The 27209-nt window shown below is 39.3% G+C and overlaps 1 protein-coding gene across 4 annotated transcripts in view; it reads right to left on the bottom strand.

The window, feature by feature from the left end:
• Positions 1 to 27209, bottom strand: part of dnmbp (dynamin binding protein) — a 56009-nt gene that overhangs the window by 4395 nt on the left and 24405 nt on the right. For 2 of the 4 annotated variants that reach the window (XM_056268877.1, XM_056268879.1), the window contains 10 exons: positions 23781 to 26000; positions 6034 to 6221; positions 5846 to 5945; positions 5606 to 5753; positions 3549 to 3566; positions 2332 to 2531; positions 1268 to 1398; positions 1071 to 1175; positions 814 to 945; positions 110 to 442 (listed from right to left, as the gene is read on the bottom strand). In XM_056268877.1, the coding sequence (XP_056124852.1) occupies positions 110 to 442; positions 814 to 945; positions 1071 to 1175; positions 1268 to 1398; positions 2332 to 2531; positions 3549 to 3566; positions 5606 to 5753; positions 5846 to 5945; positions 6034 to 6221; positions 23781 to 26000 (3575 nt within the window). Of the gene's footprint in view, positions 1 to 109; positions 443 to 813; positions 946 to 1070; positions 1176 to 1267; positions 1399 to 2331; positions 2532 to 3548; positions 3567 to 5605; positions 5754 to 5845; positions 5946 to 6033; positions 6222 to 15929; positions 17771 to 23780; positions 26001 to 27209 lie in introns of those variants that run through there. The other 2 variants (XM_056268880.1, XM_056268878.1) reach the window with 2 other exon arrangements.

The following is a 27209-nucleotide window of genomic DNA, read 5'->3' as shown; positions in this document are numbered from 1 at the left end:
TATAGGGATGCAAACCATAACAAGAAGTTTAAAAGAATTAAGAAGGCTGAAAACATCCCAGGATCATCAATTATGAATGATGTAGATTATGATGAAACAATGTCCTCACCTGCAGCAGTGGTGTGAGTTCTCCCAGTGTGAGTGAAACGAAATCTCTCTGGGCTTGGGCGAAGCCCCTCACACAGCTGGTGAACAGATCTTCGGCTGCGTGGTGAAACTTGGGCAGCTCATCCAGCAGCTGGGCGTTCAAGGCTTCGTAGTTATTCCTCGCTGCCTGTAGCTCCTCCTGCACACGCTTGTCCTTCAGCCTCTCTGCACGCTCCTTACAGTTGTCGTAGTCCAGCAGCTTGTCTCTACGTTTCTGGATCAGTTTGTGGGGACCGGCGAACATATTGAGCAGCTGGGTAAGGGGAGTGATGACTAGGTCTTCTGTCCTCTCCTTCTGCTCAAACAAAGACAAACATGCAGACTCAAATAGAAATAGTCAAGATATAGTTCATCGTGATATCATGACATTAGGTGTGCTTCATTTAAATCAATGTCTAATAGGGGAAACACATATTTGAACTAACTAAAAGAAAACTAGATCACAAAAAAAAAATCTGAGTAGTGTTTCTCCATGGGGAGTTTTATGCTAGTTTCGTTATCCGTGAAGCGTAAATCTTGTGTCTAGAAGCTTAGAAATGTGTTTGAAAAACACTAACATTAAGTAACATTAGTTAAAAGTAAGTATTAATGACCATTACAAATGAATGACAGCTGCTTTATCAGTTTTTACTACTAAATGTAATGTGAAGTCATTTTGGTACTCACAAACTCTGTGAACTGTTTGTCGCTGATGCATCGATGTGCTCTTTGGAAACGTTCAGGATCCATTTGCGGTTGCCGCTCTGTGTAGATGTCACAGAAACTGATGGCTGCCAGCACCTTTACTGAGGCTGACTCCTATTGGATTTGAAAAAGTCAGGCAAAATTACTTCATATACTGAATTGTGAAGTGATTTTGATTACAACGCAAAACAAAAACTGACTAAATGAATGGAAACATATGAGATGCTTTAAGTTTATACCCTTATATGCTGCAGATAGAGGGAGATGTTCCTGATGAAGGATTTGATGAGTCTCTCCTGAAGTCTAAATCTTTTCTCTGCGTCATCAAAAGCTTCATCTTTGATCTAAGAAGGAATGAAATGCAGTTCGGTTAACACCAATTGTCAACCGATTCTCTCAGTCAGGTAATAGATTCGTAATAACAGAGCCAATGTACCTGAGGTGAGATCCCAGTCAGGTGCTTTAAATGGCTGCTCACTCTGTTTGACTTCTTGATGATGGAGTGCATACTCAGCTTTGAGATCTTGTCAATGAGCCTGTCTTCATCGACTTTGCGGTACTTTACCACTATAGACAACAGATGGTGCTGTTGAGTTATTCCAGATAACAGACATCATATCCCATAGACGGAATGATAGAGCAATAAACAAATAGAACAGGTAGAAATATGACAGACAGACAGTTAGTCAGAATAAATGATAGAATGACAGACCGAGCGACAGATAGACAGATAGACCGATAGACAGACCGATAGACAGATAGACAGACCGATAGACAGACCGATAGACAGACAGACCGATAGACAGATAGACCGATCGATAGACAGATAGACCGATAGATAGATAGATAGATAGATAGATAGATAGATAGATAGATAGACAGATAGACAGATAGACCGATCGATAGACAGATAGACAGATAGACCGATAGATAGATAGATAGATAGATAGATAGATAGATAGATAGATAGATAGATAGATAGATAGACCGATAGACAGATAGACCGATAGACCGATAGACCGATAGACAGATAGACCGATAGACAGACCGATAGATAGACCGATAGACAGACCGATAGACAGACCGATAGATAGACCGATAGACCGATAGACAGACCGATAGACAGATAGACCGATAGACAGACAGATAGATAGACAGAATAAATGATAGAATGACAGACAGAACGATAGATAGAAAAATAGAGATAGATAAATGATAGAATGACAGACCGATAGACAGACTGATAGACAGACCGATAGACAGATAGACCGATAGATGAAAGAAAGATAGATAGAATGACAGAATGATAGATAGAATGACAGACAGACAGATGAAATGAATGAAAGATAGATAGATGAATAGATAGATAGATAGATAGATAGATAGAACAGAGACAGACTGAGACAGATAGATTGATAAAACAACAGAGACAGAATAAATGATAGAATGACACACAGACAGACAGAACATAGATAGATAGAAAGATAAAGAAAAAAATACCAAGATCCTTTCTCCTTTTGTATTCATTGATATTGACGTTGATCTCTTTAATTGACATCACTGCCTCTGTGAGCTGCTTCCTGTCGTTGTGTGACTCAGGAGTGGCGTTGAGCAGTTCCATCAGGAGCAGGGGGTAACGCATCACTCTCTGCACCGGCTTTATCAAGAAGGAACCTAGATTAATGTAGTTTGTCTTTCCCCTGTGACAGAACGAAAGGGTGAGAGAGGGAGATAAAGTGAAAAAGAGATTTATATGCTCATCTACATAACATTCTTCATCCACCTCTGACAAAGACTGGGGTCACTGAACACACACATTGTTTTCATCCATCAATTATCCACTGGCTCACTGTCAACCACTTTAAAAAGGGTTACAGGAGACACAGTAGGCTACTAAGACATTCTAACAAAGAGAGCACGCTTTCTGACTGATGGGATGAAAACAGAGGAGATCCAAATCCACAGATGAAGCATGATTTGGATGTTACGGAAAAATTGTACATCATGAAGCAATAACAGTATCTTTAAACAGTACAGTATTGTTTTCCCTCTTTGACAAATTTGTGTTAATAACTGTTTCACATGCCACCAAAAAGCATTTAATCAATTGCAAGAAAAAAAGACCAAAGCAGTCTAAAATATGAACCAATTTTCCCACTGGGGTCATATTCTGACTCAAAAAGTCACTGTATTGCACAGTTTGCGTCTTCAGTTTAATCACGACCTTCTTTTGGACGATTTTTAAAATGTAGTGTAGTCCGATTTACAAATACTCAAATGAAAGAACCAGTTCTTTTAAGTGAATCAAAAACATACCATGTGATCAGTGTAGTCTGATTCACAAACAAATGACTCTAAAGAACTGGTTCTTTTAATAAAGTTTTAATAAAAACGATCAGTCTGAAACACTTCCCTGCTAAATTTACAGCATTAACAGAGGCAGATTTTCTTTCTATATGTAAAAATATGTGAGCACAATGGGTATTATAACTTGAATACACTTAAATGAATCACAATCTTTTTCATTACCTAGCCCTACTCATTTGTGCACATTTAAGTCAGAATATGACTCAGAATTGACAAGGAAATGACCACAAAGCACACAGAGCATACAAGTCACCCTGGTCACACAAGAGCACAAGGAGAAAAGGGTTAGGCAGGTTAATAAATGTTCAGCATGCAGTCAGGCGCTTCACATGCAGTTGCGTTAAACTTACCACTCACGGTATATCCCTCTGTCAGGGGAGAGGAAGAAGGAGAGAGGAGAGAAAGGGAACAAAACACAGTGTTGTTTTAAACCACCTCTATCTCTTGTTCGAAAAAGAAGCTAATGAGCTTATCACATTTAATGTTCTTGTTTCACAGCTTATTTCTAAAATAAAAGTCAGGGTTTGCCATTATGCTGCGATGAACATGAATGCAGCGGGCAAAAGGGCAAGACAAACAAGAAAATGAAAAACTATTTGTGTGCTCGATTAATAAGCTGCTTGTTGCCATGGCAACTCATGCCATGGGTGACCCTCTTCAGGAGCGCAGTAACCCTCTGTGGGGCCTCAACTGGCCCCTTTCTGATCTCCCACTGAGAGCCAAAATCAAATGTCAGTCAGAGTCTAGTGCACGCAAGTGTGGAAGATAAAAGTTATAAAAGACTCCAGACATTTTTCTTTGGGACCTTTTTAGAGGATTTATTTCACTTTTTTATGGCTAGATTCATTACAGTAACATATTGCCAGAGAATCAAAATGCTAGCCAGTGGATTTAGAGTAATTTGGAATAAAGCTAAGCAGTAGTCTTGGCAAAGTGCACACGCATTTCGCAAATGCCTCAATACTTGGGACAAACAACTCCATGTTGCCACTCCCTACTACAACATTTCTGGGACTTTTGATAGAATCTAGTGAATATTTCCTTGTATTCTCTGTTTGATCTGGTAAAACACACAGCAAATAGCAAAGAATAAACTTAACTCTGTACTAACAGGAAGTGGCCTAGCTTAAAAGACGTAGGAAAGTTTACAAAAAGAAACAAGTCAAGAAATGCAGTTGCCACAGGCAAATTGTTTAAGTTCAAATAAAGCTTTTTAAATATATAAAGCTAAAGGAACAGGCTGGTAGCGATTGATGAAACGCAGTGAAACCAACAAAGCGGTGAAACTAGGTGAGGCGCATTCCTCTCCCGCCATGCATTACTAATCCACAATAACAAAGATCTGAAAACTGAGAGACATAAAGCTTCTGTGTAATGCAAATAGACTATCGTGTGGGGTCAGTAAGGTTTTTCAATGTTTTCAAAAGAAGTCTCTTATGCTCACCAAGCCTGCATTAAAAATACTATAAAAACAGTAACATTATTAAGAAAATATATATTTGAATATATTAAATTGTAATTTATTTCTGCGCTGGCAAAGCTGAATTTTCAGCATCATTACTCCAGTCTTCAGAGTCACATGACCCTTCAGAAATCAATCTAATATGCTGATCTGCTGCTCAAGAAACATTTCTTCTTATTATCAATGTTGAAAACAGTTGTGCTGCTCAATATTTTTGCTTAAACTGTCATGCATGATTTTATTCCAGATTCTTTGCTGCAAAGAAAACTCAGAAATATTTTGTAGTAATGTAAAAGTCTTTACTGACACTTTTGGTCAATTTAATACATCCTTGCTGAATAAGAGTTTTAAATTCTAAAAAAAAAAAAAAAAAAAGTCCTACAGAGCCTAACTTTTAACCGATAGTGTACTTGCATATAAAATAAGGAACTTCCCATTTCTCTTACACGAATACAAAATGCGGCATCTGACATCACAAAACCAGACAATGAGAAGGGCAATGACGTTTCCTGTTTTGGAATTCCACAGATGCCTTTAGTCATCCTATGTCTAATCAAATGAGTCCATTCAATGTAAAAGTGAATGAAAATGGACTGGTTCCTCAAGATCCTAAGACACTGAGACATATCTCAATGATGACACGAGTAAGCCAGCACACCTTGTGTGGCATTTTCGTGATGCTGTATTACTATACAATTCTGTCAACACCACATGACAGACAATTCCAGATACCATTAAAACTGACAGATCACGTGTAACGTTAAACACACAATTAGTGTCCTACACAACTATTTCTCACAAAGTTACACACTGTTAAAAAATCTTGACTAGCATTAACATGCTCAACCGGATCTGGACATGCGTTGGTAGTGGTAACCACAACATGCAATGAGCTGAAGGTATCGGATTCATGAAGAACAATGACAGTCCTTCGGTGAAAATTACCTGAGCTTCTCTAGACACTCCAACACGTGCTTCTGGATGTTCTCATCCTTTTCATAGGTCTCCAGTAAAGAGATGGCGTCGTCATGATTTTGGCAATAGATCTTGTAAACCTCCTCCAACTCACCTTTGTAGTCCAGGAACACTTGACCTGGATCAACAAAAAATGTACATGGTAAAATAGCAATATTAAAAAAACTGATCTGAATCTATAATGTGAGTTCAGGGATTTTTTGCTTTAACCTGTTGAGTCAGTGTCCTGGAGGCTCTTGTAGAGTCGACGGGAAAGGTCAATAACAGAGTTGATGTTTCCAAAGAGACCATCAAAATCAATACTCTGGACCTACAAGATATGTGGATATTTAAGATTGAATGGTTCTCATTACATAAAATACACCATTCATGCTTTCGAGTGCTTGATCTTTACGGACCTGTTTCTTCTGCAAAGGCTGAATGATCTCCTTCACACACATCTGAAGATCCTTGATGTAGTCACGTTCTGTCTGCAGAAGCTCGTCTATGACCTTTAATCTTTTCTCCAGCATCCTTTGTTCGGGGTCTTCAGCGATGGCCGCTGATGATTCCAGAGACTTTGGCTGGGAGGCAAGCAGAGTCATCTCTGATATGAGAGAGAGAGAGAGAGAGAGAGAGAGAGAGACAGAGAGAGACAGAGAGAGAGAGAGAGAGAGAGAGAGAGAGAGAGAGAGAGAGAGAGACAGAGAGAGAGAGAGAGAGAGAGAGAGAGAGAGAGAGAGAGAGAGAGAGAGAGAGAGAGAGAGAGAGAGAGAGAGAAAGAGAAAGAGAAAGAGAGAGAGAGAGAGAGAGAGAGAGAAAACAGCATGAAAACAATTGTACCAGAATGTATAAAACAACTTTATGGCTGCTGAAATCAAAATTCATCATATCAGCTACGCCTACTAGGCGAAAATTATGTAAAATAATTATCATTCATGAGCCATTCAGTTTTAAAATGTGTCCACTAGACTTTACAGATGATTCTAAACCATAGATAGAATGACAGAACGATAGATAGAACAACAGAACGAGAACAATAGATAGATAGACAGACAGATATTTTGTCCAATATAAGAGGAAAAAACAAATTGACTTTGGTTTTGCCAGTACAGACATTATAAAAGATTTCACACCAGTCTGAATGGATTACTCATTTATAAAACATGAGGAAAGAACACGGGACACATTAATTAAGCTGCCAGTAAGAATAGGAAAGGAAAGGCAGTTTGCCCTGCGTGTTGCCATTGGCCGTCCAGAGCATGACATGGCTTGGAGTTTGGTTTGACTGCTCTTTGATCTTTTCGGTCAGAACTGGCACTCAAATGGGTCTGGGGCATGAGAGTGTGGGAGGGAGATCTGCTCTCACGCATCGGTGCCTCCCCACAATGCTGCCTGAGATGGTGCTTTATGGAGGTACAATGGACTGTCAAAGCACGTAGTGACACATGGACCCTCTCAGGAGGTGGCATCTGAGGTGGGGCATGGGACTATGCATAAGACTGTGACAGCTACGATGACTTAAAAAAAAAAAAAGAAAAGGAAGGAAGGATGCATAAAAATATGGGTGCGTATGATCGTGTATATACTCGTGATACACGCGCGTGTGTGAGAGTTTCTGTCAAACGAGGAATAGAGAGATTAATTTAGTTTGTCTCTGGATTAACACTTCTTAGCCATCTGATGTGGTGACTCACTCTGACATCACGCTACAATAAATCTTTAATGTTGCTGATTCGGGAAAGACTAATAAGAGATTTGAGCGCAACAGAAATGGCCTTGTAATTCCACTACACATTTGACCTCTGAAATGTCACATCATAATAACTGTCCATAAATGAAATCTTCAGAGCCTCTATTCTGAGAAAAAGGGCAGTGATGACCATAGACATCGAAGGGAACATGCCACCCCAATATTCAGATTAGTAGTTGGCAATGATTGATTCTTACATTTGGTCCCTGCAAAACAGAATTTACTTTAGTTAGCAAGCATCCTTGGATGTGACCTGTTGTTTTTGCTAAGCCACAAAACTATGATGACACTTTCAACAAAATTTGACTGGACAAGTCAAAGTAAAAAATAAAATAAAATAAAATCTTTTAAAATGTATTAATATATTATATTATTATTTAATATTACCATAATATTATATTATATTATAAGCATAAAATGGATCATGCACAATACAAGCAGGGGCGTTAAACTGTTACTTTTATGAAATAAAAAATGATTAATAACAACTACTAATAATGTTATCTCTCTATAGAACGGGGCCTCTGTATGGCCAAACTTGTTGACAACAAGCATGCACTATTCTATCCCTCTACAACACTGTACAACTAAATGAACAATAAATTAGGTCATTTACAGTTATTTTCCAAGTCTTTGTACAAAGCCCATTAACATGATGCACAGTGTGCGGCCTATACTAACCAAAGATGAAAAACAAAATGTTTTTGGTCTGTACAGCATCATTCATCCATGTACTAATTGTTCTACTTTACATACATGCACACATATTACTGCTACAATGCAACCTGTTGTGACCCACATCTAGTTAATAGGCTTATTCATTGTTCTGAACAAAATAATCTTCAAAGAGCAAATTCTCTCACAATATGTTCATTCAGATGGACAGAGTTTCAGCTCATACATGGAGCTTAACTATGTGAGCTCAGACAGTCTGAAACGAGAACATTTGGATCTTATTTTTCAAATTCAAACCTGAATGTAAGAACCAGTCATTGAAAAACACGTTGATAGACAACTATTATGAATATTGTCGATTTATAGCATGGTTATTGGTTATATGGTTACAAGAGTAGGCAAGAACATTTAGTAGGTTTTAGGCTTTTAAAGGAAATGGGAGATAAGACTCTGATTGGTTTATAGCACGTTATGCCCAAAACACACCCATTACTCATTAAGAGAATGGAGACAATCCTAGCCATTGTTAAACTAGCAAAAGTGGATTTGGACAAGCCCTAAGTGCACTTGCGCTGTGCGCTTTAGTTTAGACCATGCGCTTAGATCGTTAAAAAAGGGCCCTTATTATTTTACTTTCTCTTTGTCATTCTGAAACAAAAATATTCATCACTGTTCTGAAACTAAAACCTCAGAAACCACTATATGAATGTTAACTAGTTATATTGACACCTACATTTATACAGAAATCTTTTGGTGTTCGTTGTTCATGGTTTCCTATAAATTTAACCAAAACTCAAAATGAATCAGGTCTGTGGGAGTAAGGTGATTTGTTGAGAGTGCAAAGGTGAAAACGGCTGTAAATGTGTGAAACACAGAAAGCAGGAGAGAAAACAAAACAGAGAGCGGGAAAACACTTCAGTAAGTTGATGAGGTGTGGTAGAACTAAGGTTTAATTTCAAGACTGTGTGTACCAGAGCTCATAGACTTCTGTATGTGTGCCATGGTCTGGTGAATGGCAGAGGGTAATCTCGACCCAGCACACACATACACAATGGCTTCTCTTTCTGTTTCTGTGAACATAATTGATTGTGACATTATGTTTGGTCTGCATCCAGGGTCGTGCACCAGCCAGTGCACTCCATGTGTTGCTCACATAGTTCCCACAAATGCAGACCCAAGGATGGCAAAAAAGGGGAGGCTTGTTTAAAACTCTGAACCAACATAAATTGTAAAGGAAATTTACAAAATTACTGACATTTGGGATTTCAAAATCTAATTTAAAACTGTAATCTAAGTATATATGTATACACACACACGCGCGCACACACACACACGCACACAAGTTTGGGGCCAAATTTTTCTTTTTAATTATATTCAGCACTGAATTAAACTGATCAAAAGTGACAGTAAAAACTTTTACATTGATACGAAAAATTCTACTTCATTTATGTTCATATTTTCTTTTGAACTTCCTATTCATAAAATAATGACAGTTTGTTTTCAGCACTTAGAATAAAAAGAAATTGAGAAAATCTAAATATTTGAAGAATTCCTGAAGGATCAGGAATAATCCTTCACCATCACAGGAATAAATTACATTTTAAAATGTATTAAAATAAAACAGTTACTTTAAATTCTAATACTATTTCACAACATTACTGTATTTTTAATCAAATGTGCAACTTTGGTGAGCATAAGAGACATTTAAAAAAAAACAATCTTACTGATCCCAAACTTTTTTTAATGAAAAGAAATCTTTACTAGTGGTCTCAGACTTTTAGCCCTTACTGTATAAGCTTCAATAAGTTATTTAATGGTTAAAATAAGGCACAGGAACACACTATGTTATTGTAAATCTATCAATGTTCGTGCTCCATAAACCACTAGTGTTGAATCTGAAAAGGCCTTAGTACAACCATGGACAATCAAACAATGCAATCAAGAGGCATAAACTAGTGTACACAGCCACACAACACTTCCATCCTCACACAAACACCTTTATCCCATGAACCAAACACTGATTTGCCAATCATACAGAACATTTAAATTCATCTATGGAGCAAAGACTTTCTATCTTCAGGCTTTTCGGTGTCTCGGCAGCACTCAGAGAAAAGACGGGGCCTCTAAGACATCACCCACCTGTTACCCCCCAAACTCCTCGTCTTCACTGACACACACAAACACACACCAGAGGTCACAGGCGGTGCATTCCTCTAAAGCGGAGTGGAATCGCTCTGTCCCACTGTATCAACAGGGAAGACTCTCTCTGGAAGACACAAACTCCATTCTGTCCCCGTATTACCATCTGAATGCATGGGAACCTGCACCATTACACACAACTGAGCGAGCACAGAGACAGTTACTCGCGCACTAAAGCCTGGAGCTGGATTTTGATGCTATTAAAAAAACTACACTGAAACTCTTTATTTAGGGAGGTCTACTCCACATTTTTGGAGTGACCGGCTACTTGGGCCATGGCCCTAACTCATTGAGCCTGAATTCCATCAAGATCTTGAGGATCTCTCAAAGCCAAGGCCTCTCAGCTCTCTTAATCTTTTTGTTTAAAGTAGGAGTCTTTGTTCAGGTGTAGCAGGGAAGCAGGTGGGCCATTTTATTTGATGTGTATCGAGCTGAATTTCAAAAATGATCAGTTGATGTTTATTTACTTATTTATATACTTATTCGTTTATAATTAATTATACACACACACACATATATATATATATATATTTTTTTTTTTTGTATGTACCATATACATATTATATTCATAATATTTGTTGGTACAGATTTCCAAATGGGAGAGCAAATTTATTGGATGATATTGAAAAAGTCAAAATAAGCAAACAAATGCATATAAAGTGGCCTGTCTTATATATTATTCTACAAGGTCAAACAATTAGGTAATTTTGCAAGAACAAATGTGGTACAAAGAAGGAAAACTATTTTATGACTCTGAAAATGAATTGATAACATTGTTATTCTTGTGAAACTGAAGGGTATTTTTTATGGTCTGACTATGCAGAGCTGCTTTCGTCCCTTTATAGTTTAAGGTCACATGAATTATCAGGACTGTGTGTTCAACACAAAGTTCACATAAGACCGCCCAGTTACCATGGACACCTTTCACAACTGTCATGAGAGTAAGTGTGGGAACGAAACGCATAGTTTGTGAGTGAAAGCTGGATGTTGTTGCAAGCCACAAATGTCCAATCCATTTGACAGATTTTCAGCACTAGTCAAAATTAAGAACGGAGTAAACACGGCTTGAAAAATTAAAGTAGGTCTTCCTCAAATCTTACAAGGCTTACAAGTACTGTTCAAATTCTCCATATGTGAAATTGAAGATTGTTTTTTAATATATTGCATAAGAACAGAAACACGGCTTAAAACATTCTTTATCAATTATTTGAGTTGCACCACAGAAATCTGTCACTGAAACTGTATTTTGTTTTGTTGTTCACTAGGCTGCAGGTTTACATTCCAGTTCTCTGCGCCGTAGTCAGATGTCTGATTTGTGTGGGATGTGACACACCCGTAATAAAAAACGTGAGCAAGAATTCCATTAACCACTCCATATCCTCTCAGACTCAAGCTTGTTTCAAAACATCCTAACCTTACTTGGAAAAGTAAATAAAGACGGGCATTGTTTGCTAATAAGAGCTTGAACAAATAAAATGTTGTGGCCTTGCAAGTCTACATCATATCTAATGTATCTAGAAAGTAATGAACAGGAATAAGTGGGACTCTTTTGAAGAGATTTAGACTCTTTTTGAGGCAATTCATTATTGCAGTGAAATCGAAGTTCAATAAAACCATGTTTTGCACTTAATTTAAAAGCAGCTACATATTCTGACACTGACATTTTAGCAAAATAAAAAAAAATTAAGTGATGTACCAAAATATTTGTCTAAAAATTCATTTTAGGATTTGCCGAAACAGTTTTGGAGGACCTAAATCATTGATCGAAACATTGATTGATTAACGCTTCGTGACAGACTAGTTTGAGCGGCAGCGCACACATGAATGGATCATGTCATCCTCTTTACTACTAGTTACAGCACAAAATAAACATGAATGAACATCAGAAGGTATGTTGAAAGAAACAGTAAAACTTACTGAAATGTATGATGTTAATGTAATTGATTAATCAGTGTTTCAACTGTTGAAAGGTGTCAATAAAACAGCTTGTAAACAATATCACACAATGTTACATTTACCTCAGGTAAGCCATTCACGGTCCATATTTATTCATGCCTTAAAATATCTTGGATGTAACTACACCCTTGCTTCATTTAATGCTAAATGTACCCGATTTTTCATATCAGTAGAAAAATATACGGGGATAACCTGTCTTCTCTTGAGACTCCCCTGCTTCACAACATAGTTAATGATATGCTAAAGCCCGCCCCCTTCGTGACGTGATTGGTTTCAAGGTAGTTTGTGACGTTAGAAACACCAGGAATTTCAAACCGCGTTTTAGAGATTGTCTTTGGTCCACTGCAATTTTAAGGATAAAATACTCAGGAATGGTGTTGACTTGTGAATTTGCACATGGTTTGTTTTAAAGTATATTAAAACACCACATAGACATACAAACAACATTAAAAACCTGATTTTTACCACAGGGGGTCTTTAAAAAGTTCTATACGTTTTTATAAATATAATATGATATTATATTTATAAAAACTTATAGAACTTTATAAAGACCCCCTGTGGTAAAAATCAAGTTTTTAATATTATCAGGCAGTTTTTATAGATATCTATAAAAACTGCCTCATGCACAATATCAATGCTTGTATAGTATACAACTCATTTTTTATTAGAGTGTTGATTATTAAATACTGTACATTGGCTAAAATGAATTATTATATAAACTTTATTTTCGGTTTTGTTTTGTTTTTGGCTATAAACTTTTGGTGCATCACTAATAGAAAAAAAATATTATAGTGGAAATTTACGGCTTAGGTGACAAGCCCAAAAACTGAGAACTGAGCACCCATGAGCAAAGATGGTAGAGTTGAAATCACAGTTCCGGGGGGTTCTTGTGCTAGCCGAACAACTGCCATTGAGATGAACTGGAGTGTTAATGAATATAACTCCCTGAGTTAGCCTAAAAGCTAAAACTGGGCATATTTTCACCTTGTGAAACCATTTGGTCACCCTGTTTATCAGAGTTAGTTAGGCTACTGTGACTGTGTCTTCTCTTTCACATCACCTATAGCATTATAAAAATCTCACCATTAAGCTGGTTAATCTAGATGTTATGCTTGAATGTTAGGTTCACAATACCACCTCTTTTCCATAGAACTCCTGATTCACAGAATGTGATAAGATCATGCTCATGACTCAATGTGCATATTGGTGTAGTCCAAGTCATTTAGTCGTATTTAATCCCCTTACCAGGCTGAGTTTAGCATTACAGAGATATTACGTAATTGCATGCATCCTAACACTCAGGGTCGATTTTCAGGAGGCCCGCTGAGACAAAGCACAATGTTTATGCACAAAACAAAGACGTGATATCTGGCTCCACCAAGAATCTTCCCTCTTTAGTTACACAAAAAAGAGCTTTACTATTATCATAGATCCTCCCGGCTCATGTCCACTGTCATAGACACTTCATATCTGGAACAACACAGATGTGTCAGTGTCTGAGTGCTGATAAACTAAGGGAATAGCACTTTCTTGGAGGAAAAACTCTAAATACATATGTAAATCAATTCAGTCTCGATTTAAAATTGCAGTAAGTCAAGGGCAAAGGCAACCGTATGTGGCAATGAGCAGAAATTTAACATTTGTTTTTCAGGCAATGTGTGAGAGCTCCTGACCTATATTAACTAGCTAATTCCCTCCTCAGCCTGTGACTTGAGGCTTTTGTCTGCCAAGCTGGCCCTTGACTTACTGTTGTACAAACGTTGTGTGAGGGTTGGTTGAAGGTTTCCTCTTAATCCCTTTCCAGCCCACTGGCATGGGCAGCTGCACTGGGATTACAAAGACCAGCAACAGGCGACTCAATAAATAAAGGCACACTAACATACACTTCTGATAATATACAAATAATGTGTGTGTGTGTGTGTGTGTGTGTGTGTGTATGTGTGTGTGTGTGTGTGTGTGTGTGTGTAAAATCATTATGCTGGCAAAACGTTAATAACAAAGGATCTCAAATTTTAAGTAAATTTGATTGTTTAAAGCTAGGCATTGATAGACTTTTTTCTATAACAGTGATGATATATATTATTATTAATAATAATAATAATAAACTGTTTTAAGAGAATGAATTAGTAAGTGTAGTGTTGTACATTTTTAGTAACTTCCAAAAACTCTGCTAATAAGAATGCAGCTCTCTAGGAATTACTATTGGACAGAAAAGTGAATTTAAGCCAAAACAGACTAGGAGTACAGTTCTGTCAAGCTTGAAAAAGATAACCTCAGACTATGAGTCAGGCTGGGTCGACCTGGGCCTCCTCTTCACAGTGCCCCAAACTCAATAGTAAGAGGTCTTTGAAGGCTATATGGATTGGGGGAGGGATCTGGTACCAAGCACATCCTAGTCCCAGAGATTTCCCCTAGAGTATTTTTTCCTTCCTCCTCCCCACTGAGGTGCTGACTGGAGAACTAGGTTATAGAGGATTACCCTGGGCTGAACTGACCACCTGCTTTGTGTCAGACATGACACAAGCCAGACGAAACTCCCATTGAGACACCCACTGCAAGCACCCATAACCAACCAGTGACAACAATAACAAACAATGACACCTCAAGCTAAAAATCGAATTATACTGATCAGGCTGCTATAACTGAGGAACATCCATTCTTGACTGTCAGTGAAACCTGAAGGAGTAGACAATTTAAACTGTAGATATACAGTGCCCCCTCCCCCCCCCAAAACAAATCGAAAGCAGTCACACTGAAGATGTATGAATCTCATTGCATTAATTCCATGAATAGTTATTCTGTCTTGGTACCTGTCTCTAATGTAATACACTAATACTACTACTAATAAATAAATGTCTCAGAAAAGTTAAGTTAGTTAGTTAAGAAAAAGTCAGTACTAGTAGTCAAGGAAATGTTTAGCATCATGTGTTTGTGGATGCCACTTGGTTTGTGATTTTTTTCAAACTATGGACATGCAAAACTAAATATGACTAGCAAAAACGCTGATTACTAAAAAAATATTTTTTGCAAGTATTATGCTTGAAAAGTTAGATATGAAAAATATATATATATAAATATAAAAATTACAGATAAACGCAGCTTAAACATCCAAAAACATTTTGGGGCCCAAGTAAAGCTTGTGGCAAAGGGAATGTAAAATCTGATGCTTAACAGTACTTTTTGGCTTTGAATAATGTGGTGCTCTTTTTTTTTCTCTCTATCTAAAGTCATTAACACTAGAGGTTGTCAAACAAAGGAAAAGAAGTCTAGGGAGGGGAGGGAGGGAGAGCTAGAGAGATGCAGAGAACGAGGGGGTGAAGAGACTGACAACAAAAACTTTGAAAAGTAATCAAACCCGTTGGACAAGTTCCCCCCTCCCTGCAAGTTTCCAAGTTCACCTCTGAGTGAAAAAAAATCCCATGAAACTCTGCTCCACACTGACAGCTTCAATAGACAGTCTCATAGACTTGCATACCCATGCATTAAGATGGTGACAACACAATCAGCACTTTTGGCATTTCCTGAATTGATTTAGAGAACTCTAGGACAAGGTCAAAAGCTAGCTATAAACATGGGCTATATCCAAGTGGACATTTCTAAAATTGTTAGTGGACTCATTTTGTTACATAAAGAACACCCACAGCCACCATCAAGGTGTGTTTTGCCCCTTCTCTGACCTCGCAGATTTATTGTCATGGTACTGAATGTGCTGCTGGTACTGATGTATTTTACCTTGTTTCTTTTTCCTGTTGGTGGCAAACTCTGACTTCCTGAGAGAGCTGGGTGCTGTCTTCCTATAAAAGCTGTTCCTGTCCAGTGAACCCACGTAAACGGGCTTCCGTGTGCGGCCATGACCTTCCACATCCAGTTTTTCTGAACCCCGGCGATCGCTGTATTGGTCCTTTTGGTCATAAGTGAGTTTAACAGGATCCTCATACGACCTTCTCTCCTTCAGTGTCTGCTTGTGATAAACATCATTTTCCCATTCCTTGCATTGTCTTCCACTACTGTGGTCAAAACTGTAATCGTCTTGTTTCTGTTCAACTGAATTTGACCTTAGATCTCTGTAACGCTCCCTGCTTTTCTGGTCATACTGATCACTCTCACAACCCTTGTCTTCATAGCAGTCTTTAACACCACTATCATAACGTTCATCTTTCCAGTAGTTTCTAACTTCTTTTTCTCTGCAATCATACTGATCTCCCTCTCTGTATTTATAGGAGTCCCTTTCCTTAAGTTCATAGCGATCCCTCGGTTCAGACTGGCTATTTTCTCTGTAATCATACCGGTCTCTTGGTTTGGGGTCATAGAGGTTATCTTTTTTACGTTCGTACAATTCCTTGTCATCTAGTTTAGAGAGTCCTCTTTCGACTGTCCTTTCTCTACTGTCACAGTAGTCATCTTTTCTAAAGTCACTGCAGATCTTCACCTTTTCTTTGTAGTCACAGTAATCTCCTTTTCTTTGTACATTCCGTTCATAGTCTCTTCGATCAAGTGAGTCCCTTTCTCTATGCTGGTAGCTCTCGCCTCTCCTACGGCCTTCCTCACAGTGACTACGTTCATAGCGGTCCCCTTTTCTGTCATCACTCTGCTCTTTCTCTCTACGATCATAGCGCTCATACTGGTAATTGTCTCTGGCATCATACTGGTCTGCTTCTCTATATTTGTACCGGTCATTTTTCCTTTTGTTGTAGTGTTCTTGATGTTTACTGTCATAGTGTTTGTCTCTGCGGTTATAACGGTCATACTTATCCAGCTCTTTATGGTCATAGTAATCCTGGCCCCTGCGGTCTGCATCTCTGTATTTATCTAGCTCCTTATCATAGTTGTCCCGGTTTTCATGGTCAAATCTGTACTCATACCGATCTCTGCGACTATAAGGTTCTTGACCCTCAAAGTACTCGTCTGATTCCCAAGAGTGGTACCGGGTCACATAATCAGGACGTTCCTTACTCCTTGGGCTCTGTGCAAAGTCTCTGTCTTCAGAGTAGTCCAGTTCTTCTCTTTGTTGATAGAAACAGTGATTGCTGGTACATTCCTGTGGCATCCTTGGCTCCTGATACACTGCTTCTGGTGACTGATAGAAGAATTGTTGCGGAGGGACTTCTTGGTAAGGAATCTTGTCCCAGTCCTCGTATTCCCAGCATTGTTGACGGTACCCATTGGCTTGTCCGAGGTAGGCTTGGTGCTCCCAGTGTCCCGGTACAGGTCTGAAGTCCTGTGGGCACATGATTGGCTGCTGCTGAAGTTGTTGCTGCTGTTGAAAATGCAGCATTTGCATGCATCTCTCCTTCTCCCAGCCCTCACTCACCAACTCTTCCACGCTCTTACCTCTCTTGGGAGGAGGCCTCTTGAAGTCCCAGGGCACTGGGGCAAATGACATAGGGTGTCCTAGGGCCACCTGTCCCTTCATGGCTGTGAGAGTCCGCAAACAGGGTAAGCTCTATTAGCTTCCCCAGATTTCACATTCCAGGTCCAAATGTAGAGGACTCCACCTGTCATGCATGCTCAAAACTCTTGTTCTCGTTCTAACTCTCTTTCTCTGACGGCTGACTGAACAGGACTGTCTGGTTCAGACCTGAGAAACTCAATCTCTCTCTCTCTCTGATTCTCTCTCCGCCTACCCAGCCAATAGGAGAAAGAGAGGGAAGGAGGTGGGGGAGGGAAGAGGCAACAACAGAGACTTGGCAAAGGGGAGGCATTTAGGGTTAATCATTGAACGTAGTCACATGAATGGATTACAGGGAGGCTGTGATTGGCTGGAGTCTCTGTTTGCACGAAAACACAGGCTGGACTTCCCAAAAGAGGAGGGAGCATTATCCTCTTTCATTCCACAAACTTCTTTGAGATGTTTTTAAACTTGGCATTACTCAAGCAAAGCTGAATCTGCCTCTTAAGGACTCTTTTAAGCTGTTGTGGAACTAACACAGGTATATTGAAGCTGTACTATTTTTCAGTTTTTGCTTGTGTTTTTAAGTCTAGCAGGTGTATGCTTACAAAAACAACCTGACACACTGAATATTCTGTCAAAAGCAGGGTCAAAGCTTTATCTGTTCTAACTTGCTCATCATACGTGTTTTAGAGGAACAAGGTTCCCATGAATTTCATAATCTTCTACTTACTTTCATGTTTCAACAAGTATAAAGTTGGACACAGGCCGATTATTTCAGAGAGCACTGTGCACTGCAGTGCCTGCATACTTCACAATGAGCCATTGTTAAAGGCCGCCCCTGGTTTCACAGGCTAAGGCATCTTTTCATGCGAAGAAAAAAATGCTATTCATTCACATCAGTATAGTATATCACTCCCCTCTACAAAAAAAGACAAAACAGTGCACAGTACTCTGATTTCAGCACACAGAACTGAGAATCAGCCACTGAACACAAACCCTAGTAATGTGAAAACATGGTAAATAGAGAACAAGAAAGTGACTTAAGGTATTTTGCTAGGATTTATTGGATTAAAATGCACAATATCGCGCGAACAAGCTAAAACTGAAAAGACAGTGAGAATAAGAGATTTTGCAGGCCTGCTTGCTTGCCTTGTCTTCTTTATTAACTCTGGTATTTTGATAATCGGTGGTTAAGATCTCACATTTCTTTACATGGGGCAGACCGAAACTGTGTGCATGTTTTTTTTTTCACTTCAGGGACATCAGGAGCGACATTCCTCTTGTGTAATGGAGTTGTTTTACTTTGTTTACACAAGTACAACCCTTTGAAACAGCACTGAACTTACTTTCAAACATGGTGCACCTGGTGCCTTATATCAAAAAACACATTCAAATGATTTATATCTAAAATCTGCCAAACAAACTCTGTTAAATATTGTAGGTTAATAGCTAAAAGAAGAAAGTCAATCAGAAGACACAAAGTGTTACTGAAAAAATGATGTCCTTAGGGAGTTTGAAACATCACTCTGTAGTTAGTGGCTCTTAATGTCCTGGGATACAGGGGGGAAAAATGTATGAAAGACAAGCTTGTGGATCAAAAGCATTCGAAACAGGCACTGTCCCTCAATGACTGCTTGTTTCATACATTTTGATTAGTTCAAAACTATCAGAGAACACAACAAGACCCAAAAGGTAATTACGGATGCTCGTGACGGAGATGAGGACACAGGTCTCGCATGCCACTCCTTTCATCTCTGTTATTATAATAGCCCTCCATCCAATCTCTCAGCCTTTCTGGCAGGCGATGGGATCGTGCAGCTCCTTGAAGAGCATTCTGTAAACCTGAATAGGCTTTCATGCATGAGACGGGGACAGAAAAGCTGGGAGCTGGAGATTAGATCCAGTACACAAATGAGTTCTTGATGCTTTTTATGAGCACCCAAACAGATCCCAATTAGAACAAGGGCTGTGGACGGAGAAAAAGAGCTAGAACACTCACTCACAGATACACATATAAATGGGCCTGTCACCAAAATCACAACTCTGTCTCCCATTTAACAATGTGATTATGGAAAGAACTGTTCCCAGAAAGAGAATAGCACATGATAATTATGAGAATCTGTGGGTCTGATAAGACAAGGTTTTTAAAACAGCTCCAAAACTGCCTTCATCTCTTTCTTTCTTTCTTTCTTTCTCTTTCTTTCTTTCTTTCTCTTTCTTTCTTTCTTTCTTTCTTTCTTTCTTTCTTTCTTTCTTTCTTTCTTTCTTTCTTTCTTTCTTTCTTTCTTTCTTTCTTTCTTTCTTTCTTTCTTTCTTTCTTTCTTTCTTTCTTTCTTTCTTTCTTTCTTTCTTTCTTAATATAGTCTTAAATAACTTCTAATCATATCTTACTCCAAATTTTTAGTCTTGTGTTTTGTTCCATTCCAGAAGAGATGACTAAATAAAAAAATAAGTATCCTCCCTCCTGTACAAAACTGCTGTTCACAAGCACGGCTCCATGGCCGATAGGCTCTTGAGTGACTCCTTGCACTTTAACAATAAATAACCATTGTTTCTACCCTCCCTGCTGAGAAACACACCCTGTTATGATAAATGTGGACACAACACACACACACACACACACACACACACACACACACACACACACACACACACACACACACACACACACATACACATACACATACACATACACATACACATACACATACACATACACATACACACACACACACCTACTTAAAGGGAGAAAGAGAAACTCATGAAGAAATGAGGCGACTTACACCATTATGACACACTATGACTCAATGCTATACTTGTAAGCATTATACACCAAAATAATTGGGAATTGTGATAAACTAATTATCTGTGTACAGCATACTGTAAATAAACACACGCACTATAAAAATACACAAACAATTATTTTGATTAGTTAGGACAAAAATAGTAAATTTGGTTTAAAAAAAAACTAAAAGAGGCAAGAAGAATAGTTAAAGGGATACTCCACCGTTTTTTCATATTAAACTATGTTATTCTCTTATCTAAGACAAGTTGATACATACCTCTCTCGTCTCAGTGCGTGCACTGAATCGCTCTGTCGGGCGGAAAACTTTGAGAGCAGTTAGCTTAGCCCCATGCTTAGCCCCATTCATTGTATATGGGCCAAACAGAGATGAAGTTAGAAGCGACCAAACACATCCACATTTTCTCTATTTAAATATAGTTACACGAGTAGTTACACGACCAAGTATGGTGACACTAAATAAAATGTGGCGCTTTTTATAAGCGGGTAAAATGGATAACTGTAATGTATGGCGGAATAGCACTTATTGGGAGCACTTCGACTCGGCGCTGTAATATCTTCACTCGTGAAAAGTCCTCTCCCCCTCTCCCTCTCCCTCCGTCAACTCTGCACAAAAAACTACTAGGCTACTGCAGGCGTGCAGGTCACGTTGGTTCTATTGACGGAAATGACAGGGAGAGGGAGAGGGGGAGAGGACTTTTCACGAGTGAAGATATTACAGCGCCGAGTAGAAGTGCTCCCAATAAGTGCTATTCCGCCATACATTATAGTTATCCATTTTACCCGCTTATAAAAAGTGCCACATTTTATTTAGTGTCACCATACTTGGTCGTGTAACTATATTTAAATAGAGAAAACGTGGATGTGTTTGGTCGCTTCTAACTTCATCTCTGTTTGGCCCATATACAATGAATGGGGCTAAGCTAACTGCTCTCAAAGTTCTCCGCCGGACAGAGCGATTAAGTGCACGCACTGAGACGAGAGAGGTATGTATCAACTCGTCTTAGATAAGAGAATAACATAGTTTAATATGAAAAATCGGTGGAGTATCCCTTTAAGAGAAAAAAAGAATTTTAAATTTAAGTTGATTCAACATCACACACAAACATTGATGCTCAGATCCACTGCAGTTTTTCCAAGACATACAGGCGTTATAGAAAACAAGTGGTATTCACCAAGACTTTGGCAGCGCTCCAAACCAAAGGCATGCATCACTGTGCCTGATAATCACTTCTGGAGAGCCACTGATAAAGCTCCATTGCTTTAAAATGTACCTATCATCAAATCCATAACCCGATCAAAGTTTTAAACGGAATTCCTTGTCCCTTACACTTGAAAATAAATGGCTGTGCCTAGCAAGCAGGTTACACTTATCAAGCAAGATGTGTACACAGCTGTGTGCAAACAGAGTATGCGACACACATAATGGTGTCACATGCTGTGAACACAAAAACACATAAAGCAAGAAAATACAATGCTTTGGCTATGAAATAGTGACTAATTAACTAAAGCATTCTCCATATGAAAAGGAAACATAAATTCCTTTTAGAACTCTGTAACACCAAATGCTAAGAGATATACACCCTCCTCCCCTCCCTCCCTCTCAGCTAAAGTCTTACCTGGTGCATGTGTGGTTCTGGTTCTAAGAACATGGCCAAAAATGGCTGTGAGACGCACCACAGGCTGCAACAGAGAGCTCCAAAGTCTGGCTCTGAAACTACTACTGCCCATTATCTCCACAGAGGCCCAACTACTATATGTCGTCCACTACTTCACCAAAAAACAGGAGCAGAACCGAGATATGGATTGAGAGGGTAAATGGACATGCAGACAGAAATGTAGAGATAGACAGCAAGAGAAAGAGAGAGAAACAGTGGTGCAAAGAGGCCACTCTTTCTATAGGTTCAGAATGCATTTCATATGTATGTGGGGAAAAATGTAGCCAACAGAACCAGCATTCCACACATAGATAATATACCGATGTTAATGAAATTATAACCTTTTATATTCATTTATAATGAATTTATAACCTATACCTTTTAAATTATAACTATACACACAAGATCTGGCTCAAAGAGCTCACAAAATGTTATACTGTACAGTGAATCGTGTGCACAATGCCTCACATCAGACTTTAGCAACTGTTGTGCAAAGACATGTTATTCCCAGTGCCAGTGTCTATTGATTTTATCCACTCTGAGAAACAACAAGGTGGTTACTTTCTATCTTATATTTTAGGTCCGCTTATCATTGGTTCAGCCCTATGCACGTGTGTGTTGTACTCCTTGGTTATGTGTAAAGGTCAAGCAGAGACCTTCTGTGAAAAACTGCTGAATATAACACAACAGCGTTGAGAGAGGGTTAGAAGAACGGAGGCTTATAAATTCCTCTTTCAGATCGTAATATAGTTGACAACAACTTTGAGAAGATGTTGGCAAACCAGCCAATGTATATTGATATTATATAGATGACTTCATAGGAAACAAGTTGAGTTGACACACACAGTGTGGGGAATTTTAACATAAATTAACATAAGTTCTGTGTATCGACACACCCAGTACGGTGAACTTTGTCTTGCATGACGGTTTCAAAGGCATATCGAAATCATTAATCGGGAACACCTATAACATACAAGATGTAATTTGACCTCAAAAGAAGATAGTGGATGAATATTGTGAGGAAATCTACGTATTCAAATCAAACTAATGCATGGCTGAACACACTGGCCAGCTGACAGGTTGTTTTCTAGAACTGTTATGAGCTGCTGTTCTCTTTTGTCAGAGAGTGTGCCAGCATAAAACAAATAAGAGTGGCTTATGTGGAAACACTAAGTCTCAGGGAAGTAAGTCGTAGAACTCATTGATACGGTCTTACTTCATGCTACTACATATATTTCAGTTTTTTACAGAAATAGCCAATAAAACAAATAATTGTTTTTTTCTAGTAATAAATGCAACTGCTAGGTGTCATCGTGCCATTGTGCATTCAACAGGAAACAATAATTTACACAGGTACAATGTACATGACAGCCATTCATTAAGTGAGAAACATATAGCATTTTAATAAATAAATAAAAAATAATTACGATTAAGTGCTATTATTATTATACTGTATGTTTGTCGTGTTTGTCACTAACTAATAATTGTTTTAGTTCCAATTATTATTATGGTCAAATAATAAAACAATTATTAGTTAGTGAGAAACATGCAGCACTATAATAATAACTTCAACAACAATAATTAAATGCTGCATGTTTCCTACTTTATTTAATAAATGAATGAATGAATAATACTAAATAAATGAATAAATATCAGATAAAATAATATCAGTATCAGTTGTAAAAACACAATCTACTGATGTGAGAATAAAGAGAGGAATTAAAGACTACCTTGCAGCTGCTGCTGCTCCAGGGTTAGTGTCTCCATGGTGTAGGTGCAGAATTCCAGATTCTCCAGAGCCTGTTGTCTCGAAGTCTCATCCTGCTCCTCTTCCAGCATGGCCTGCAGCTCCTGGGCTGTGTGAGAATACATATCAATGTCTCTTTCCACCTCCTCCAACCTCAGGAGTAGCCTGTATTGCTCCTGCTCCCTCTCTCCTTCTCTCTCCCTCTCTTTCTCTGTCTCCAGAGCATCCTCTGCCTCTTCCACCTCTTCAACAGTCTCTTCCTCTTCTGGCGAGTTATAAAATGGATTGGAAGTGGATGGAGGGGGGTGGGACGTCACAGCATTGGTGTGTGGACATGGAGGAGGTGGACGTGGTGCCGAACGTGCGGGTCTGTAAGGCTGAGGAGCAATACGACCATTGGTCTGAGGACAATGCAAGTTTGTAGGTGCTGGTGGCCTAAGGACCCGAGGTCGAGGAGGAGGTGGGCGTAGCGTTCTCCGTCTCTCCAGAGAGGAGGATGCCGAGACAGATGGAGAGGAAGTGGCGGGCAACAGATGTTCCATCGAAGAGTGGGAGGAGCCACGGATTATGTCATTCTCATTGCTGTAGTCCATAATGGAGAAGTGACGGGAAATTTTGTTGCCCCATCCACCACTAACCTCCTCCCATCGGCTCTGTTCCGTTGCTCCGTTGCCATGACCCGGCAAGCTCCTTTCGAACTCTATCAGTTGCTGAGAAAGCTTGGCTTCAAGTTCCCCAGATGACAGATCCAAAATCCCCATCGTCTGAGATGTCGGTAACCCATTTGAACCCTGTCCTTGAGACCATGCCCAGTGGTCGCTGCGGCCACCGGATATTAGATCCGCATCATTGACACTTGCGTGTCGAGTTAGCTTTTTCTGCCTGTTCTTCTCACCAGAGGTTTTACTGCTGAAGGGATTTCTGCTGTCATGAGAGGCATAGCTACCATTGTTTCTTGTCAAAGTGAAACTAGGTGAGGATCTGGAGGGAGGATTAAGACTCTGGTTCCTCGTGATGGGTGCTGGGGGAGGTTCTCGTAAACTGGTGTGAGAACCGTTGGTGTATTGCCGGTTGCTGAGAGCATGAAGACTTGGCCTGGGTGGCAGCTGGGGTCTACCCAGATTGGGGCTCCCCATTCTGGTCCTTCGGACTCCTCTGTGGGCTGAGCTACTCGCTCTGCGGGGTTGAGCTTTAGGGGGTGGGGGTCTTTCTCGACTTCTTTCTTGTGACTGAACCTGTGATTGACTTGGAGTCGTTCCTTTCTCTTGAGAACTTTGATCGGAGTGCATGTAGCGCACATGGTCATCCTTTCTTTCCTCCTCCCTGCGCTCAAAGTAATCCAGGTCCCACACCGTGTTGTCTTCCTGGGTAGTCCACTCTTGCCTATATTCTGCAACCGAGCGATCATGCTGATCTGAGGTATAATCGGGAGTGTAACATTCTTCTTCTCTCTCGGGTACATTAATTTCACTAATTAAAGTCTCAGTTTGTGGGACGATTTGCAGCTGTCCTTCCATCTTGACAAATCGATGGGGAAAAACTCCTCTTCTGCCATGTATTTGCCCCTCCAACCACCCATCCTCCAGCGTAGCGAGGATACGAATCCTATTACCGACATCAAAGTCTAGCTCGCCTGGCTCAAGGGCCCGGAATTCATAAAGCGCGATACCGTATACAGCTCCCTCTTCTTCCTCCTCTTCTTCTTCTTCTTCCTCTTGCTGTTGTTGAGTCTCCATTTCTGGATTTTCCTCATCCCGCTCTTCCTCCTCTCTCTTCTCTTCTTCTTCCATGCTGTAAGCCGGATACTGTTCCAGGGTCTGAAGTTCAGGCTCCTCCAGAGGTGAGCGCAGGTGTCCGAGCAGCTCCACAAATCCCTCAGGGAAAACTCCTGTCCTGCCAGCCAGCTCTCCCTGGAACCAGCCGGGTTCTGGCAGGCCTATGATGGTGATGACATCACCCTCGCGAAAGTCTAGCTCCTCGTCCAGCTGGGCGTGAAGGCTCATGAGGGCCCGGGCCTGGCCCAGTGCGTGTGGGGGGAGCTCAGAGGCCTGGGCGGCTGCACTGCGCTCTGACAGCTGCTTGGAACGACCAGAAAGCTCCAGCTCTTTAACACAAGACACAGGGAATAGCCCACGTGAGCCCCACGCATTATGCCCTCTTATCCACACAGCATCTACACTGCATTCAGCAGCAACTACATCACCTACAGCAGGAGAGAGAGAGAACAAGATATAAGCATCCGAATACAAAAGGATTGAGATATCACAAAGTGATAACCAGAACAAGAATAATGGCAATAAATAAAATTCCAGTTGCATTTAATGAAACCTCTACATCTTGTTCAGAATGCAGCCTTCTTGCATGACTTCTTAATGAGTGTTTCATTTATTTTATTAGTTTTAGTAGAAATATCAAAAAATTTAGAAAAAGAGACAAATTTACTTGACGAGATTGTCTATATAGACTGTATCTTGAGTATATTTATTAAGATTTTATTTATCACTTTTTTATTACATATTTATTTGTTTGTTTTATATCAGCATCTAAAGTTTTCATAGCAAGAACAGTGTAAAATCATTTTAAAATAAATAAGTAATTAAATGAATAAAACATCTAAGGATAGACAAACAGGATAAATAATTTAGTAATTAATTAATGGAATATAAGTGATTTTTTTCTTATTGAACTGGAAGGCTTTTTCAACATAAAAGTACTGCCAGTACATTAAGACAGCATAAACTTTTATTAAAGACACATTCTCTGAATACTAGTCTTAATATGTAATGCAGTGGTAATCTTTTCCTTTTTTTAATTAAACTTTGATTTGACACAGTGTCTTAAATTCAATGTGAATGGCACAAGATTATAAAGATTTAAAAAAAAAAATAGCAAGATGCGAAAGATGTCCATCTGCATGTGCAACAGAACAACAATCGGACCTTCTGTCAAGCTTAAAATAATCATATAACATCAGGGTCTGAGATGGATTATGTTTTGTACAATGTGCATTAGTTTTATTTGTATTAGCTAATACTTATGTACATAACAAACATCTTTCTTCTTAATTGTATCATGCTAAACCATGTTTTTTTTTTTTAAAGTCATTCTGTTAATGTGACCGTTCATAGGTTTGAAATGACATGAAGGTGAATAAATTATGGCAGGATTTTCATTTTTTGGCGAACTATCCCTTCTAAGTATCTTAATAGTAAATGGAAATGTAACTTTTAGCTGTCTAATTGCGTTTACACTCATATTCGCAGTAAGGGCAAAATACTTGATTCCCTTATGCTGTCCTTGTAAATAGCATTAGAGCTGAATGAAGCTCACCTCTGACCTCAAGTCAGTTTGCATGGCAGTAAAGTCATTGGTGTGGTCAGTTTTAGTAAGCACACACACACACACACACACA

Source organism: Rhinichthys klamathensis, unplaced genomic scaffold, assembly GCF_029890125.1.
Source record: "Rhinichthys klamathensis goyatoka isolate OS25496 unplaced genomic scaffold, OSU_Roscu_1.1 h1tg000277l_1, whole genome shotgun sequence".
Taxonomy (NCBI): Eukaryota; Metazoa; Chordata; class Actinopteri; order Cypriniformes; family Leuciscidae; genus Rhinichthys; species Rhinichthys klamathensis.
This window is presented reverse-complemented; position numbering and strand designations above follow the sequence as displayed.